Consider the following 18020-nt stretch of genomic DNA (forward strand, 5'->3'; position numbering starts at 1 on the left):
TGGATTCTCTTTCTTCCATACTCTATTGATTGCTTAAAACTATGCCACATTTTAATTGCTTCCTATTTGGGCATGACATCCTTGTATTAATTTTTCCCCTTGAATTTTTTAAGACTTTTCTGTGGATGAGGTGGGGAGGCACTATGGGCTTTGGAATGAGTTTTGGAAATAAGAGAAAAAAGAAAGTAAAAAGAAGCAAAGTTTGTGAAGTCTACAGAAGTAAGCAGAGAGCACAACTCATATTGAAAGGGAATAACCAGTGATAATGGTCAACCAAGAAATACCCAGCAGGTTCAGGTTAGCACTGAGATGCCATGAGGAAACAGTAAAGAAAGGAAGACAGCCTTACCCACAAGTGTTCTATATAACACTATTACCACAGAAGAAGGTGTCAAGATGCCAAGTCAGTTGATACACCCTTAAATATTGGCAAAACAGTCCCACAACTCTGTTTGTTTTTTGTTTGTTTGTTTGTTTGTTTGGCTGCATTGGGTCTTCGTTGCTGCGCGTGGGCTTTCTCTAGTTGCGGTGAGCGGAGGCTACTCTTTGTTGCAGTGCACCGGCTTCTCACTGCGGTGGCTTCTCTTATTGTGGAGCACCAGCTCTAGGCACACGGGCTTCAGTAGTTGTGGCACGTGGGCTCTGTAGTTGTGGTTCGCAGGCTCTAGAGCACAGGTTCAGTAGCTGTGGTGCATGGGCTTAGTTGCTCCGCAGCATGTGGGATCTTCCCGGACCGGGGCTCGAACCTGTGTCCCCTGCATTGGCAGGGGGATTCTTAACCACTGTGCCACCAGGGAAGCCCCATTCCCACAACTGTTAAAAGAAAACAAAATTAGATACTTACCTGACAAAGAACTGGCCAGGCTTCCTCTCCGTAACTTAGAGTCATCCTGACTAAGTTGTCGTTGAAGTTTAGCTTTTCCAGTGGATGAAAATATGTCAGGATTACTGAGCTTCCTGAAGAGCAGGGGACTAAGTCCAGTTATCACATCCTTCAAAGTGAAAAAAGTAAAACATAAGCCTTTAATGTCTTTTCTGAAAGTATAAGAACTAACTTTATATTAAATATCTCTACAACATTCATTACAGTTAAAAAGTGCCAACATTTTATATTTCCTGTTCAACAGCTAAAGCCAGAAACAAATTTCTTAGTGACAGCTGTTTGGGTATGCTGTGAATGATGTGGGACATTGAGTATAAAATGTCAAAGGAAAAATAGGGGATGAGTTTCACAAGGTGGCACAATAAGGCACTTTGACAGGCTATATTATTCATAATGAGTACATGTCTACTTATGTTTATTTACTTTTCTCCATTTATTCACACTCTTCCTGTATCTAGTAAAGAAAAGCATATTTTAGTTTTCAAACAATCATAAATAATAGACCTTCCTTTACCTGTCATATAAAGTTAGAAATACCCCTAACATTCAATTAATGCTAAAGTAAAACTTTGAGCCTTCTTTATGTCTATAATAGGAGCTAAACTCATGTTTTCAATGAAAAATTATAATAGTACAATGGAGGAAATACAGACAATATGAAGCATTGACAGTGCCTTCCCATTGCCTTTATTTTAGTCTAACCCATCCCACCCCATCCCAATGCCACTTCCTCCTCACTCAGCATCATCAAGATGCAGACATTTTAAAGCAAACACCCACCTAATTAGCAGCATTAATGAGAAAATATTCTGGGTAAAAAAATTAAAAATAAGGCAAATGAGGCCTATCTTTTATATTTCAGTGAAGGAAGCTACAACAAACACAGATAAGTAGCACATCAATCTGACCTGGACAGTACAAAGACAAAATGAGAAGCATAAGGAGAAATAACTGAAATCTATGTTACCTGCCATTTGAAAAACAAGACACAAGCAACTGGTACCATAGCAATACTCAAAGCCACAGGGGGGTGGGAAATAAATGGAAAAATGCCTGCCTCCTTGAGAAAAGATTTTTTTAAAGCCTCTAGAGAGGACTTCCCTGGTGGCACAGTGGTTAAGACTCTGTGCTCCGGGGGCTTCCCTGGTGGCGCAGTGGTTGAGAATCTGCCTGTCAATGCAGGGGACACGGGTTCGAGCCCTGGTCTGGGAAGATCCCACATGCCGCGGAGCGACTAAGCCCGTGAGCCACAATTGCTGAGCCTGCGCGTCTGGAGCCTGTGCTCCGCAACGGGAGAGGCCACGATAGTGAAAGGCCCGCGCACCGCGATGAAGAGTGGCCCCCACTTGCCGCAACTAGAGAAAGCCCTCACACAGAAACGAAGACCCAACACAGCCATAAATAAATAAATAAATAAATAAAATAAAATAAAAAAAAAAAAGACTCTGTGCTCCCAATACAGGGGGCCCAGGTTCGATCCCTAGTCAGGGAACTAGATCCCACATGTATGCCGCTACTGAGAGTTCACACGCCACAACTAAGGAGCCAGCGAGCTGCAACTAAGGAGCCAACGTGCCGCAACTAAGGAGTCAGTGAGCCACCACTAAGGAGTCCACCTGCCGCAACTAAGACCCAGCACAACCAAATAAATAATTTATAAAAAAATAAATAAAGCCTCTAGGGTCATATACTGTGACCGGTGAGTTCACACACAGGAAAATACAAACATTGCTTAGTGGTGGCCATCCAGAATGTAATTTACATATACCCCAGCATAAAAAGAAGAGTGAAGTTGACGAAAAATAACTGAAGAGAAAAGGAAAAAGGTTTTTCTCATTTGTTTTGGGGGTTTTTTTTTTTTTTGGCCGCACAGCGTGGCTTGTGGGATTTTAGTTCCCCAACCAGGGATTGAACCTGGGCTCTCGACAGTGAGAGCACAGAATGCTAACCACTGGACCACCAGGGAATTCCCGAGGAAAAAGTATTTTTAAAATTGGTAGTAAATGAGACTTCCCTGGTGGTCCAGTGGTTAAGACTCCACGCTCCCAGTGCAGGGTACGCGGGTTCAATCCCTGGTCAGGGAACTAAATCCCGCATGCCGCACCTAAGATCCCTCATGTTGCAACTAAAAGGTCCAGTAGGCCACAACAAAGATCTCACACACAGCAACAAAGATCCCATGTGCCGCAACTAAGACCCAGCATAGCCAAATAAATAAATAAATAAAAATAAATATTTTTTTAAAAATTGGTAGTAAATGGATAAAAGGATAAAGGGGGATATTTAGGCACTGTACCATTAAAGCAACTGATGTGCCCATCCAACTCTAACAGGAATGAGCAGGGAGAAAGGGGAATTGGAAGGAGTAGTCAATGCAAAAAGAGAAGGCAGCAAGGGAACAGCCTATATTCCCACCAACTGGTGTGTCGAGGATGAAACAGTACCTATGCATCAAGTAGAAACCATGAAGAAAGCAGGGTCTGGGCACTAATGCTGGTAACCCACCAAAAAGGGCTGGCCACTCACAGAAGCAACACCCCAGCAAGCAGCTTTGGGTGGAGGGAAGTGAGAAGGCCTTGTAAGATATCATGCTGAAGGAATATCCTATGTGAAGGCAATATGGAAAGGAAGGTATCCCAAAAATACCTTACAAATGAGCTACTTGAGAGAGCCAGCACTTGGATCCCTGCTACACTGTATGGATGAACAGTTAGTCTTAGCCATAAAAGGATCGACAACCGATAGGACTAGATCAGCACCAGTTAAAAGAAAGTTGTGGCTCATGGGCTCTAGAGCACAGGCTCAGTAGCTGTGGCGCAAGGGCTTAGTTGCTCCGCAGCATGTGGGATCCTCCCGGACCAGGAATCGAACCCGTGTCCCCTGCACTGGCAGGCGGATTCTTAACCACTGCGCCACCAGGGAAGTCCCAAAAGAAAGTCATATCCTTTTCAATCTCCCTATTCCCTATCATAACATACCAAAGTAAAGAAGCCAGAAAACAGAGGAGAGGAATAATGAAAGCCGATCATGCACCTTCTTATTCCAAGTCTCCCCTGTCAAAACTTTGCAAAGGGAAGGAAATATAAATGAGAAATGAAATTTAACTTTTAAATCAGGACGTCTTTTTAACTTTTACTTAAGTATATTACTCATTTCAGAAAAGTACATATACCTAAGCATATAACTCAATAAATTTTGCAAGTTAAACATATCCATGGAACCAGCATCAAGATTTAAAAAAAAAAAAAAAGACATAACCAAGCATTCCAGAAAGCCCCCTGTGCACCCTTCTAGTCACTACACTATCCCTCCAGGGTAACTACTATCTAGGCTTCGAACAGAATATTAGATAAATGGAATCACACTGTATGAACTGTTCCCTATCTTGCTTCTCTTGCTCAGCTAGACTGCACTTTTTAAAACAGCAGAACATTATTGAATTTACCAAAGAATTCATTAAAAGACAGGAAAAGAGAATGAAGCAAATAAAACAGAACCACACATAGCCCAAGAAAGAAAAAGGGCATGGGAAGAGGAACTTCCTTTCTAACTTCCAAACTAATTTGCTTCTTGCAGTTTTCTAGTTCCCATTTCTAGTCACTTATGAGAGATCCAGCCAAACCACATGTTTTCAGATTCAACAGGATACCACTGTACCCTTATAGTAAGCTCCTCCTTTCTGCTTTAATTGGATCAAATTTCTATCTGGTTCCTATCATTTCTACAATCAAATGATTCTTCAGCAAAATAGGGAGTTAAGGAGGGGAAGGAGCCTAGGATGACTTCCAGGTTTCTGGCGTGGATAGTATCCCAGGGAATATAGCAAGAGAAACAATATTACAAATAAAACACTATTATGGCAATATTAACATAACTACAAATTGCAGTACTCTTCCAATAACTATTAGGGAAACTATAAACATTTAATGTGAAAGAAATAAAACAAAGAAGACATGAATAACTCTCTTCAACTATAAGAGGGCTATCTCCTCTGTTACAGGAGAGTAAACTTCTTACTTCAGAGGCCAGTTTGATATACTGGATAAAAATAACAGAAGGAGAAGTAGGTTTAATTATAGGAAGAACCATCTAACAGTGAAAAAAGGCCGTCTTAAAAGGAATGGACTGTGCCCTTAGGATACTGAAAAAGTAAGGTGAAAGTTGGCCTAAGCAGTGACTCTCAAAATGTGGTCCCCAGACCAGCAGCATCAGCATCACCTGTGAACTTGTTAGAAAGGCAAATTCTAGGGCCCCACCCCAGATCTACTAAATAGGAAATTCTGGGGGAGGGGAGCAGCAATCCGTGTTTTAACAAGCCCTCTAGGTGATTGTGAAGCACACTAAAGTTTGAGAACCACGAGACTAAATAAAAAACTTTCAATATGATGCCATCAACACAAATATATGTTGACCAATTGTGAGGATCGTGTCACAAATTATTTGAAATTGACTTAAAGTACTCAAGTTTGCAATCAGTATACTCTCTTAATTAAATGAAAGCAGGTTCTTGGTAAATACTATCAATGAAATAAAGTCAGTTCACTTACGTTACAACATTCTTTCTTTTTTTTTTTTTTTTTTAATTTTTTTTAATTTTATTTATTTATTTAGTTAGTTAGTTAGTTATGGCTGTGTTGGATCTTCGTTTCTGTGCGAGGGCTTCCTCTAGTTGTGGCAAGCGGGGGCCACTCTTCATCGCGGTGCGCAGGCCTCTCACTATCGCGGCCTCTCTTGTTGTGGAGCACAGGCTCCAGACGCACAGGCTCAGCAATTGTGGCTCACGGGCCCAGTTGCTCCGCGGCATGTGGGATCCTCCCAGACCAGGGCTCGAACCCGTGTCCCCTACATCGGCAGGCAGACTCTCAACCACTGCGCCACCAGGGAAGCCCCCACAACATTCTTTCTTAAGTGAGATTTTTTTAAAAGGCGGAATTACAGCCTGCATGCCAGAAATTACATATAACATGTATTTATCTATTGTAACAATAACATATCTAATATATGACATGTAAATTTCAACTGTCAAAAAAAAGGTTGAAAATTGCCTGGCTACACAATTTCTACATGCTCCTTCCAACTCTAAGAGCTTATTGCTTTCTCTTTTAATTCAGAGTACTAAGTTGTGGCTATGTTGCCTATTGCTCTGGGAGTCCTCACAGAGAGTCCTCCCTCTCTTGGTCAGAACCATCTCCCTCCTCCACAATATCAAAGCAAATCTCAGGCTAACTTTACCCACAAGGCTAGTGTTGTGTTTATACTGTATCATGCTATTAAGGATAGGATTAGAAGTAAGCAAAGGACTCACAGCTGAAAACAGAAGTCTACACACTAAAAACTTGTCTGTCAGGCTAAGAACCTGGGCTCTCAATAGGAGTTGTCTTATCCCATATGAATGGTAATTCAGTAGGTGAAGAAAAATCCATACCCTATGGCAGATTCTTCCTGACCTACCTTGCCAAGAGTCAAACCCAGGTGCCACACTAATCAAAGTACATTCTCTTAATCCTTATCAAAAAACCTTTGCTTGATATGCACATGCAAAAAAAAAGAACCCTGACCCATACCTCAGGCATATCAAAGACAACATATACAAAAATTAACTCTAAGTGGATCATGAGTCTAACTATAAAACCTAAAAGTATAAACCTTCAAAAGAAAATACAAGAGTAAATTTTTATACTTTGAGTTAGATAGCATTCTTAGATAACACACAAAGCATAAGTTTAAAAAGAACAAATTTATAAATAGACTTCATCAAATTTAAAAACTACTACTCTTCAAAAGATACTGTTAAAAAATGAAAACAAATCACACAGGAGGAAGAATATTTGCAAAACACATCTGAGAAAGACTGGCATTCAGTATATATAAAGATCTTTCACAATTCAATAATAAGAAAACACACAAGCCAATAAAAAAACATGAGCAAGAAAACTGAACAGACATTTCAGCAAAGAAGAGGCAAATACGGCAAATGAACACATGAAACCATTCTCAACATCATTTGTCATTGGGGAAACAAAGATTAAAATCAAGTGAAAGATAACATCAGCAAAATGGTGGAGTACACAGCTCCAAGCTAACATTCCCCCACAGAAACACTGAAAAACAAGCAGAAATTGTGACCACCCAGAGGGGTGGGATAGGGAGGGTGGGAGGGAGACGCAAGAGGGAAGAGATATGGGGATGTATGTATATGTATAGCTGATTCACTTTGTTATAAGGCAGAAACTAACACACCATTGTAAAGCAATTATACTCCAATAAAGATGTTAAAAAAATAAATTTAAAGAAAAAATTTTTTTAAAAAAAGGAAATCAAATGAGATAAAGGATGTGAAAACAAACAAACAAAAAAAACAAGCAGAAACTGTCAGAACCACCTTTGTCAGACTCTGGAAAATAGTCAAAGGTTTATGGCAACCAAGAGAATGCTGAATCAAGAAGTCAACTTAAAAATGGTAGGAGATGGGCTTCCCTGGTGGCGCAGTGGTTGAGAATCTGCCTGCCAATGCAGGGGACACGGGTTCGAGCCCTGTTCTGGGAAGATCCCACATGCCACAGAGCAACTAGGCCCGTGAGCCACGCAACGAGAGGCCGCGATAATGAGAGGCCTGCGCACCACGATGAAGAGTGGCCCCCACTTGCCATAACTAGAGAAAGCCCTCCCACAGAAACGAAGACCCAACACAGCCATAAATAAATAATTAATTTTTTTTTAAAAAGTTTAAAAAAAAAAATGGTAGGAAAGCTTTGTGGCATTTTTACTTGCCCTCACCCTACCCACTCCTTGATGTGGAGGCAATCTTAAAGACATCAGGTGGTGTTCCAAGTGTGGGACTCTGGCCCCTGGTTCCAGAAGGAGCAGAACAGACCTTACTTGCAAATTATCGTTTATACCTGTTATAACTTATCTGAAGACTACCTGAAGGACTAACACAAGGCACTCCTCTCTATTTCACCTCACTCACAATCTTCTCAAGGTGGAAAAGCAGCAAGTATTGCTTAAAACCCTGTATGGTGATCCAAACACCAACAGCCACTTGGGCAAAAGATTAACAATGAGACATTCAACTGACTGCCTGAGATCTGGGGGAGAAAAGGGAGAGTTTCTTTGGGAAATTAGGGCAATCAAAAACACCTGTGTATATATGGAAATTTAGAAAGCCCAGGGTGAAACGCATGCTCAGGAAAGACCTAAAAAGATTTTAAGCTTTCATCTCAAGCTGATCCCTAGACTCAGCACAAGTCTGGCTAAGGGCCAAAGGAGGGCACAAAGTCAATCTGCAAAGACCAGGATGTGTGTTTGTTTGTTTGCTTAGCTCCTGGCAATCCAGGAAATCTTCATCAAAACACAAGCTAAGTAACAGAGACTTCAGTATCACACACAGCAAGAAATACAGTTTCTACAAAAAAGGTTGGAAAACTCACTAGACAAATGGACAACTACAGCCTTCAACAATCAAAAACAGCAAAGCCTGGGGAAAGGGAAAAAGCTGTATTCCAGAGTTACCAATATTCAAATGTCCAAATTTCAACAACAAAAAATCACAAGACATATAAAGAAATAAGAAGGTATGGCCCACTCAAAGAATCAAAATAAATTAACAGAAACCACCCCTGAGGAAGCCCAGCACTGGACTTAGCAGTAAATTTTAAATTGATTGTCTTAAATATGCTCATATCAGTAAAGGAAAACATGGACAAAGAACTAAAGAAAATCAAGAAAACAATGAACAAAACAAGACTATCAACAAAAAGACAGAAATTATAAAAAAGAACCAAACAGATATTCAGGAGATAAAAAGACCAATAAGTAAGTGAAAAATTCAGTAGGGGGTTCAATAGCAAATTTGAGCAGACAAAGACAGAATCAGCAATCTCGAAGACAAGATAATTAAAACTATACAGTCTGAGGAACAAGAAAAAAAAAAAGAATGAAGAAAAGTGAAGAGAGCCTAAGGGACCAGAGGGACATCTTCAAAAGAAACAATATATGCATTAAGGGAATCCCAGAAGGAGAAGAGAGAAAGGGGAAGAAAGAATATCTGAAGAAATAACTGCCGAAAACTTCCCAAATTTGATGAGAGACACGAGCCTACATGTTCAGAAGCTCAATGAACTTCAAGTAGGTTAAACTCAAACAGACCCACATCTAAACATATCATAATCAAACTGTTGAAGCTAACAACAAGGAGAAGATATTCAAAACAGTAAGAGAGATGCAATTCATCATGTACAGGGGATCCCCAATCAGATTAACAGCCAATTTTGCATCAGAACTATGGAGTCCAGAAGGAATGACATATTTAAAGTGCTGACAGGAAAAACTGTCAACTTAGATTTCTACCCAGATAAACAAAAGCTGAGGGAGTCTATTACCACTACACTGGCCCTAAAAGGAATCCTTCAGGTTGAAATGAAAAGACACAAAACAGGAACTTCAAGTCATATGAAGATATAAATATCTCCAGTAAAGGTAACTACATGAGCAAATATAAAAGTGAGTATTATTATATTTTTGGTTTATAACTCCACTTTTTATTTCCTACATGATTTAAAAGACAAATACATAAAAATAATTACAGATCTATGTTACTGAGCACACAATGTATGAACATATAATTTGGGAGAACAACATAAAGGGGGGTGGGAGAATAGAGGTGTGTAGGAGCAGAGTTTTTGTATGTTATTGAAGTTGGTACCAAATCAAACTAGACTGTTAAAAATTTAGGATGTTACGTGTAATCCCTGTGGCAAAGCAAAAAGAAAATATAAAAAAAGCACACACAAAAGGAAATGAAAGGGGATCAAAATGGTTCATTACACCAAAAAAAAAATTATTTTTCAACTAAACACAAAAGATGGCAGTAACAGAGGAAATGAGAGACAAAAGGGTATAAAACATACATGATAAAAATATTTCAATGAGCAAAGGTATCCATACTTGAATCAAAGGGAAAAATAAAACATAAAGAAGAACCAAATGGATATTTTAGAACTGAAATATATAATAACCAAAATAAAAAAACTGAGTGAGTAAGCTTTTCAGCAGAACATAGAGGACAGAATAAAGAAACAGTGAACTGGAAGACAGAAGAACAGAAGTTATTCAACATGAACAACAAAGTGAAAACAGTAAACAGAGGCTTCGGGACCTATGGTTCTGTAATTAAAGATCTAATGTCTGTGTCATTGGAGTCCAAAAGGAAAGGACAAAGAGAGAAAGAAAAAGTACTAGAATAAATCATGGCTGAAAACCTCCCAAATGTGTGAAGAAGACATAAACCTACAGATTCAAGAAGCTGAGTGAACCCCAAGCAGAATAAACCCAAAGAAATATGCCAGGAAACATTATAATTAAAATTCTGAAAAATTACAAACAAAAGAAAAAAAAAAACGTTTGAATGACAGATTTCTCATCAGAAACTATGTAGTCCAGAATAAAGTGGCAGCACAGTATTTTTCCAGCATTGAAAGAAAAGAACTGTCAACCCAGAAGCAATAACCAGGGAAAAGGACCTTCAGAAATAAGGATAATTAAGAGACTTTATTGGCAGCAAACCTATCCTAAAAGAATGGCTAAAGAAAGTTCTCTAAACAGAAAGGAAATAATACAATAAGCAACTTTAGGAACAGAGAAAGAACACAGTGAGTAAAAAATGCAGATAAATACATTAGCATTTCCTTCTGTAACATACGATTTTAAAATTTACTAAAGACATTTATGCTACAAAACATGAATCAGATTCAAATAAACTCACCAGTGAGGTGAGAGAGCTTAAGAAAAAATTAGAAATAAAAGATCAGTTAAGAAATGACGGGGCCCCACCTCCCAGCCGCTCCGTAAGGAGAGTGAACTCCCTGAGACTAGGGGCCATATACCTTTGCGCCCTCAGCAGGACCCAGGACAAGACTGGTACAAGGCACGATTCAGCAAATGTTTGTTAAATGGGTGCAAAAAATCAAATTCCAGCCTGCCTGCCTCCAAGGCCTACATGTTTGACCACCATGCCACACTGCTCCAGTGAAGACTCACTTACAGACTGATGGAAGACGGCTGAACCAAGAAAAATGATCTTATCTCATGCTTCAGTGACAAAATAAAAGCCATCAGACATGGGAGAATTGTTCCAGGGCCTTCATCTTCCCACCACTGAATCTCTAAACCTCCCAGTATCTGTGTTCATCTTTTGTTTCATTCCTTCCTGTTACCATGAAGGGCCTGAGGACCTCTCCTTCTCTCTGAGGCCCAGTGTCCTAGACCCGAGCCCCTCCTTTCCCTTCTATTATTCCCTTTCTCTTCTGTGTTCCCATCTGGTCCTTCTTTATGGTCTCTGGGTCATTCCCAGCAGCATACAAGCATAGTCTAGTATCTCCCATCTTAGAAAAATCATTCTTTGCCCCTCCTCCTACCATCACCTTAGCTCTCTGGGTTCTGTTCCCATTCACAGCCATGTTTCACAAGGAAATCGCCTACACACCTAGCTCCACTTCAGCAGGAAGGGGGGGGGTAGTGTTTTATTCCCTCTGACCTCAGGGAGGGTCCTATAACAATCTACCCTCCCACCAGTACTCTATCCAATTATTCCTGTTTTTTAATTTTATTTCTTTTTCATGACAATACATTATAAATTTTATAATATACATATCTGTACAGTTTGAATAAATTATAAAACAAATACCTATGTACCTGTACCCATCACCCAGCTTCAAAAACAAATCATTTCTGAATGACAAAACCCACCATGTAGCCCTCCCCAGTCACATCTCCTTCCCCTGCCTGAGGTAACCAGTGTCATTTTTCATGCCTTGCTTTTTTGTATGGTTTTACAACATATTACTGCATCCATATATTGTAAAATTTTGCATGTTGTTCAACTTTATATAAACATATTCTTTCATGACTTTTTTTTTTAATTTATTTATTATTTTTGGCTGTGTTGGGTCTTCGTTTCTGTGCGAGGGCTTTCTCTAGTTGCGGCGAGTGGGGGCCACTCTTCATCGCGGTGCGCGGGCCTCTCACTGTCGCGGCCTCTCTTGTTGCGGAGCACAGGCTCCAGACGCGCAGGCTCAGTAGGTGTGGCTCATGGGTCTAGTTGCTCCGCAGCATGTGGGATCTTCCCAGACCAGGGCTCGAACCCGTGTCCCCTGCATTGGCAGGCAGATTCTCAACCACTGCACCACCAGGGAAGCCCTTTCATGACTTTTTTGAATCAGTATTAGGTTTCCTGAGTTTTATCCATGTTGATACATGTAGCTGGAGTTCATTCATTTATTTCATTATAGTATTCCATTGTAAAAAAAAAAAAAAGAAATGACTAAACTTGAAGGAACACAAGAGAGAATACAAACAAGAGATAATGCCTTAAGAGGCACAGAAGATGAAATGTTTTGGGTTTTTCTGTTTGTTTGTTTGTTTGATTTTTTTATGAAGAGGAAAAAAAATGTTTGAGAGAAAATGATATGTTGAAGAGAGGCAAAGAAGATCCAACATACAGCAAATAGAAGTCCCTGCAGAAGAAAATCAAAGCAAGGCAACAGAACAAATATCAATACTAAAATTATAATTCAATAACTTTGCTGAAATTAAAACTATATATATGAAAACTACATCCTGGAAGAGCACACCACGTGCATGACATATAAATCCAAAATGACCAACACCAAGATATATTCTAGTATAAAAACTGGACTTTAACAGAAAAATCCTTTCAGCATTAAAAAAAAAAACATGACCTATAAGAAAAACCTGAATCACCATCAGACTATGACAACAATTTTTTTTTTAATATTTATTTATTTGCACTGGATCTTAGTTGCAGCAACGCAGGCTCCTTAGTTGTGGCAGGCATGTGGGATCTAGTTCCCTAACCAGGGATCAAACCCGGGCCCCCTGCATTGGGAGCGTGGAGTCTTAACCACTGTGCCACCAGGGAAGTCCCGACAACAATTCTTTATGCCAGAAGAAAAACAGGGTTACGTATATAAGATACTCAAAGAAAGGCAGTATGAGCCCAGGATTTTATATCCAGGAAAACTAACCTTCAAGGTAAAGGGCACAGGCAAAATGTTATCAATATAAAGTAACTCAGGGAATATTGTTCCAAAAGGTCCTGCCTAAGGAATCTACTAGAGAACAAGATTCATACAATCAGGACTTCCCTGGCAGTCCAGTGGTTAAGACTCTGCGTTTCCACTGCAGGGGGCATGGGTTCGATCCCTGGTCGGGGAGCTAAGATCCCACATGACACACGGTGCGGCCAAAGAAAATAAAAAATTAAATAAAATAAACACATGTTTAAAAACAAAAGATTCATACAATCAAAATAACTAGAATGACGAGGTTCTACTGCATAGCACAGGGAACTATATTCACAGGGAACTTGTAATAACCTATAATGGAAAAGAATTTGAAAAAGAATATATATATCCATATATCTATATATAAATATAGATCTATATCTGAATCACTTTGCTGTATACCAGAAACTAACACAACACTATAAATCAACAATACTTCAATTAAAAAAAAAAAACTAGAGATATATCAATATGGTGATTAGCATTAAATATATGGTCATTTATAAAATTATAAATAAGTGTTCATTAAAAGGGAGAGAGTATAGTATATAATGGCTATATGATCTGACAATGTAGATATAGGTCAACCAAAAAATGAGGGGAGAAGGTGGAGACAGCATACACACAAAAATTTTTTAACAGTTTTCCTTAATCATTGGTGGTAGTACATTAGTAGTGCCACTAGAGACTGTTATACAGTTAACATATGATAAAGCAAATTAGTAATTCCTGGATATTCTAATTCTATCATCCCCTGAGTCTTTGGGAACATGATTCTTGGTATGAAAGAAAGGAGATACTAATGTAATAAATGGGAGATTAAGTTTAAAAAAAACCTCTGTAGTCCTTTGTCAATATCACTGTTGATTGCCAAGATAGTTTTTATTATATATATTTCTAACTCTATCCACTGAAAAGTCATAGGAACAATGATCAACCTAGTAGCAATAAGTATCTCTAGGATCTAGACTGCAGGTGTTCTGAAATTCCATTTCCCATTAAAAGAAGCCAGGAGTTCTTAGAGAAACAGCTAATTCCAGGTCTAAGGTGGAAAATGAGCCTGGAACAGTTCAACGTAAGAGATAGCAAGAAAATTATCAAAATTATTAGGATTGGGTCAAAAAGACTAAGGAACCAATTTGAAGAGGCTCTTCCTAGACAACAACAGGACAATGTGAGCTTCAATTAGCAGTAAAAAAAAAAACACACATAAAATATGGGTTGAAACCCATCAAATACATTTAAATGTACGACTCCACACTGATAATAAAAAATAACTAACTGATCACCATCTGAAGATGACAGGGAACCAATTTATTACCTTAAAAACTAGGTAAATAAAAGGAAAGAATCAGGCCATTCTTACATGAACTATACCACTGGGAATCAAATAGTAGATGAGAAGCATCTCCTTAAAATGCTATGCCACCTAATAAATGAAAACAAAATGATAGAATTATATCACTACTTTGCAACTCCCAATCAGCGAATCTCAGCACTGAGCATCAGCAACTGCTACAATCAAAGAGCAAAAAGCAGACATCACATGCCTCCTGTTGAAAGAACACACTACCACCCAAAATCTTGCCAAAGGAATTGAACCTGAGGCTGATTAAGCCTCTGTATCCAGCTGTAATTTGCAGGAAATACAACAGGACATAAAACATTTTGAAATGCACCATAACTATGCAATCTAGACTTTGGGAAACTCTACAGGCCAAATGCCCCAAGGTTTTTCAACTTACAGATTTTAAGGAAAAGGAAGAGATGAAAGGAAAAGATTAAAAAGAGACAGGGACTTCCCTGGTTGTCCAGCGGTTAAGACTCGCGCTCCCAAGGCAGGGGGCCCGGGTTCAATCCTTGGTCAGGGAACTAGACACCGCATGCCACAACTAAAGATCCCGTGTGCCGCAACTAAGACCCAGCACAGCCAAATAAATAAATAAATTTTTTTTTTTAAAAAAGCATGAGATATCATTTCTATCCACTAGGATAGCTAGATTTTTTTTAAATGGAAAATAACAAGTGCTAGCAAGGTCACAGACAAACTGGAACCCTTGTAAATTGCTGGTGGGAATGTTAAAATGATACACCCACTGTGGAAAACAGTTTGACAATTCCTCAAAAACTTAAACATAGAATGATCATATGATCCAACAATTCCACTCCTGTATATAGAAACAAAAAATTGAAAAACAGGTGTACAAACAGAAACTTGTACACAAATGTTCATAGGGGTACGACCACAATCACCAAAAGGCAGAAACAACCCAAATGCCCATCAGTTGATGACTGAATAAATCAAATGTGGTATATCCATATAATGGAATATTACTCAGCCATAAAAAGGAATGACATACTGATATATGCTACAATATGGATGAATCTCAAAAACATTATGTTAAGTAAAAGAAGCCAGACATAAAAGGCCATGTATTGTATGATTCCCTTTATATGAAATGTTCACAGTTCACAGAGACAGAAAACAGATTAGTGGTTGCCAGGGACTGGGGGAAGGAGGAAATATTCTGGAACAAGATTGTGGTGATGGTTATACATTTGAATGTACTGAATGTCACTAATCGTAAATTGTATGTTAAGTGTATTTTACCACAATTTAAGAAGTCAAAGCACATGTAGAGGTAGGGTGTCTAGGGCCACACTTCCTTCCAGGAGCCTATTAAAGTGAAAATAGCTGGGACTCAGTCGCCTTCCTCTCTGGCTTCCCTTGGCTTCCTTCTGGCTTTTTTCTCTTCCACATGGCTGGGCGGACAAACTGAGAAATGCCTACAGAAGGCTATCACTAGCCACCAAGACCTGAAAGAGTGTGGGGGTTGCCAGAGACTAGCTCTACCACAGACGGAGGAAAACAAGCTTTTCCAGACCTCCTAGGTATTCTTGCAAAAAGGCCTTTACGTGCATTCAAAACAGTTATTACCCAAAACTCTGTGGGCCTATAAGGAATGAAGGTTCTAGGTGGTCTATACGCAGAATAATAGGATTTCTACATAGTTCTAGCTGAGGACCATATTAGGGTTTGAGGGCTATGGCAAGGACTAGCTAGATATTGACCAAACATGATTCACCTTCCTGCTGGGCACAAGCTATGGCCCTATGATTGAATTCTGGCAACAGAATATGGGTGGAAGTGATTAAGCCATTTCCAGGTCTGCCCATCAACAACTCCCACAAGATTCCCCCACGTGCCTCAGGTGACCTGGGAAGCCATGTGTAGAAAATGGTAGAGCCTCCATTAGTCTAGGTTCTTTTGAATGTATTTTTTACAGCAACTAATGTTCTTAAATATAAAAGACTACTGGGACTTCCCTGGTGATCCAGTGGGTAAGACTCTGCACTCCCAATGCAGGGGGCCCAGGTTCGACCCCTGGTTGGGGAACTAGATCCCAAATGCATGCTGCAACTAAGAGTTCGCATGCCGCAACTAAGAAGTCCGCATGCCGCAACTGAGAAGTGCGCATGCCGCAACTAAAAAAAAAAAAAAAAAGATCCTGCATGCTGCAATGAAGATCCCGCGTGCCGCAACTAAGACCCAGCATAGCCTAAACAAATAAATAAATATTAAAATATATATATATATATAGAGAGAGAGAGAGAGAAGACTACTAGCATGAGAGCTAGTAGTAAAATGTCCCATTCTCTTACTGGTCAAAGGGAGGACTCAGATTTCCTGGGGTCACCTAAAAAAAAAATCATCTTGGTAACACCCTTTTGAAACAACTTAAGGACTTTTAAAAAATTAATACCAACTTTTTTTTTTTTTTGGCTGTACCGCGCACCTTGCAGGATCTTAGTTCCCCAACCAGGGATTGAAACTGGGCCCGTGGCAGTGAAAGCACAGAGTCCTAACCACTGGAATGTCAGGGAATTCCCAATGCCAACTATTTTTAAACTCTTTTGTCTTTAAAATATTCTTGAAGATCTCAAATAGTCATGAAAATTAGAAGGCCAGACAGTACTATATTACCTCTGCTTTGCTGAAATACAGGCAGAGAAACTATGTGGCTTGTTAACCTCCCAACAAATTAAAGGTTAAAGGATTTGTGCATCTGCTACCCAGGTTCACTCTTAGAAAGTATTTTGTTACATTAAAGTTGGTACAACTAAAACGATATTACAGAATTTTAAAATGCGGTTTCCTTGGCCTGAATTTGCTCTTAATTATGTTCTAAAATCTAGGGAGACTATAATATCTTCTAAGCCAGTTACTTAAGAAAGAAATCCATAAAAGTTTCCCTAAAGGGAAAAACGCACAAATTAAAGCCATCTTTTCAAGCTGAACAAAGTAAAAGAAGAGTTCAATAACACCAACAAATCAAAGGTCAAGACATACCTTTTTCTTATATTTCTTTATAAAACCAGATGAGAACACAGAAAAATATGAACTCTATATTCACACATTCTATGCACTTACCCTAAAAATATAATAATTAACCATTATTGAGCACTCACTGGTATCAGGCTTTGTAATAAGTGTTTTACGTGGATTAATTTATTAAATCCTAACAATAACCCTATGAAATTGGTAATGACAGTATGTCCATTACATATATATGGGATAAGTAAGGCTTAAAGAACTTAAGTAACTTGCATCAGTCATAGAGCTGGAATCTGAGGTCAGAGAATGACTTAATCACTATACATTCACTCAAGAAGTATTTATTTAGTACCTCCTATATACAATTCTAGAAGCTGGAGATACAGCAGTAAGGAAAAACCAACCCAAATTCCTACCCTCATGAACCATATATTCTAATGTGTGAGAATGACAATAAATAACAAATATGTGACAGTAACAGGTGAATAAAGGACATGAATAAAAAGAGGGGAAGGGAATGACTAAGAGTGCTACTTTAAAAAGGCTGGTCAGGCTTCCCTGGGGGCGCAGTGGTTAAGAATCCGCCTGCCAATGCAGGGGAAACGGGTTCGAGTCCTGGTCCGGGAAGATCCCACATGCCACGGAGCAACTAAGTCTGTGCGCCACAACTACTGAGCCCGCTCGCCTAGAGCCCGTGCTCTGCAACAAGAGAAGCCAC

General features: G+C 39.2%; 1 protein-coding gene across 13 annotated transcripts in view; it reads right to left on the reverse strand.

Moving 5' to 3' along the window:
• MAST2 (microtubule associated serine/threonine kinase 2) overlaps positions 1–18020 on the reverse strand; it is a 201865-nt gene that overhangs the window by 172993 nt on the left and 10852 nt on the right. For all 13 annotated transcript variants that reach the window (XM_082454306.1, XM_082454304.1, XM_082454303.1 and 10 more), the window contains exon 2: positions 845–992. In XM_082454306.1, coding sequence (XP_082310432.1) covers positions 845–992 — 148 coding nt within the window. The remainder of the gene's footprint in view (positions 1–844; positions 993–18020) is intronic.

Source organism: Balaenoptera physalus, assembly GCF_965194825.1.
Source record: "Balaenoptera physalus genome assembly, chromosome: 1".
NCBI lineage: Eukaryota > Metazoa > Chordata > Mammalia > Artiodactyla > Balaenopteridae > Balaenoptera > Balaenoptera physalus.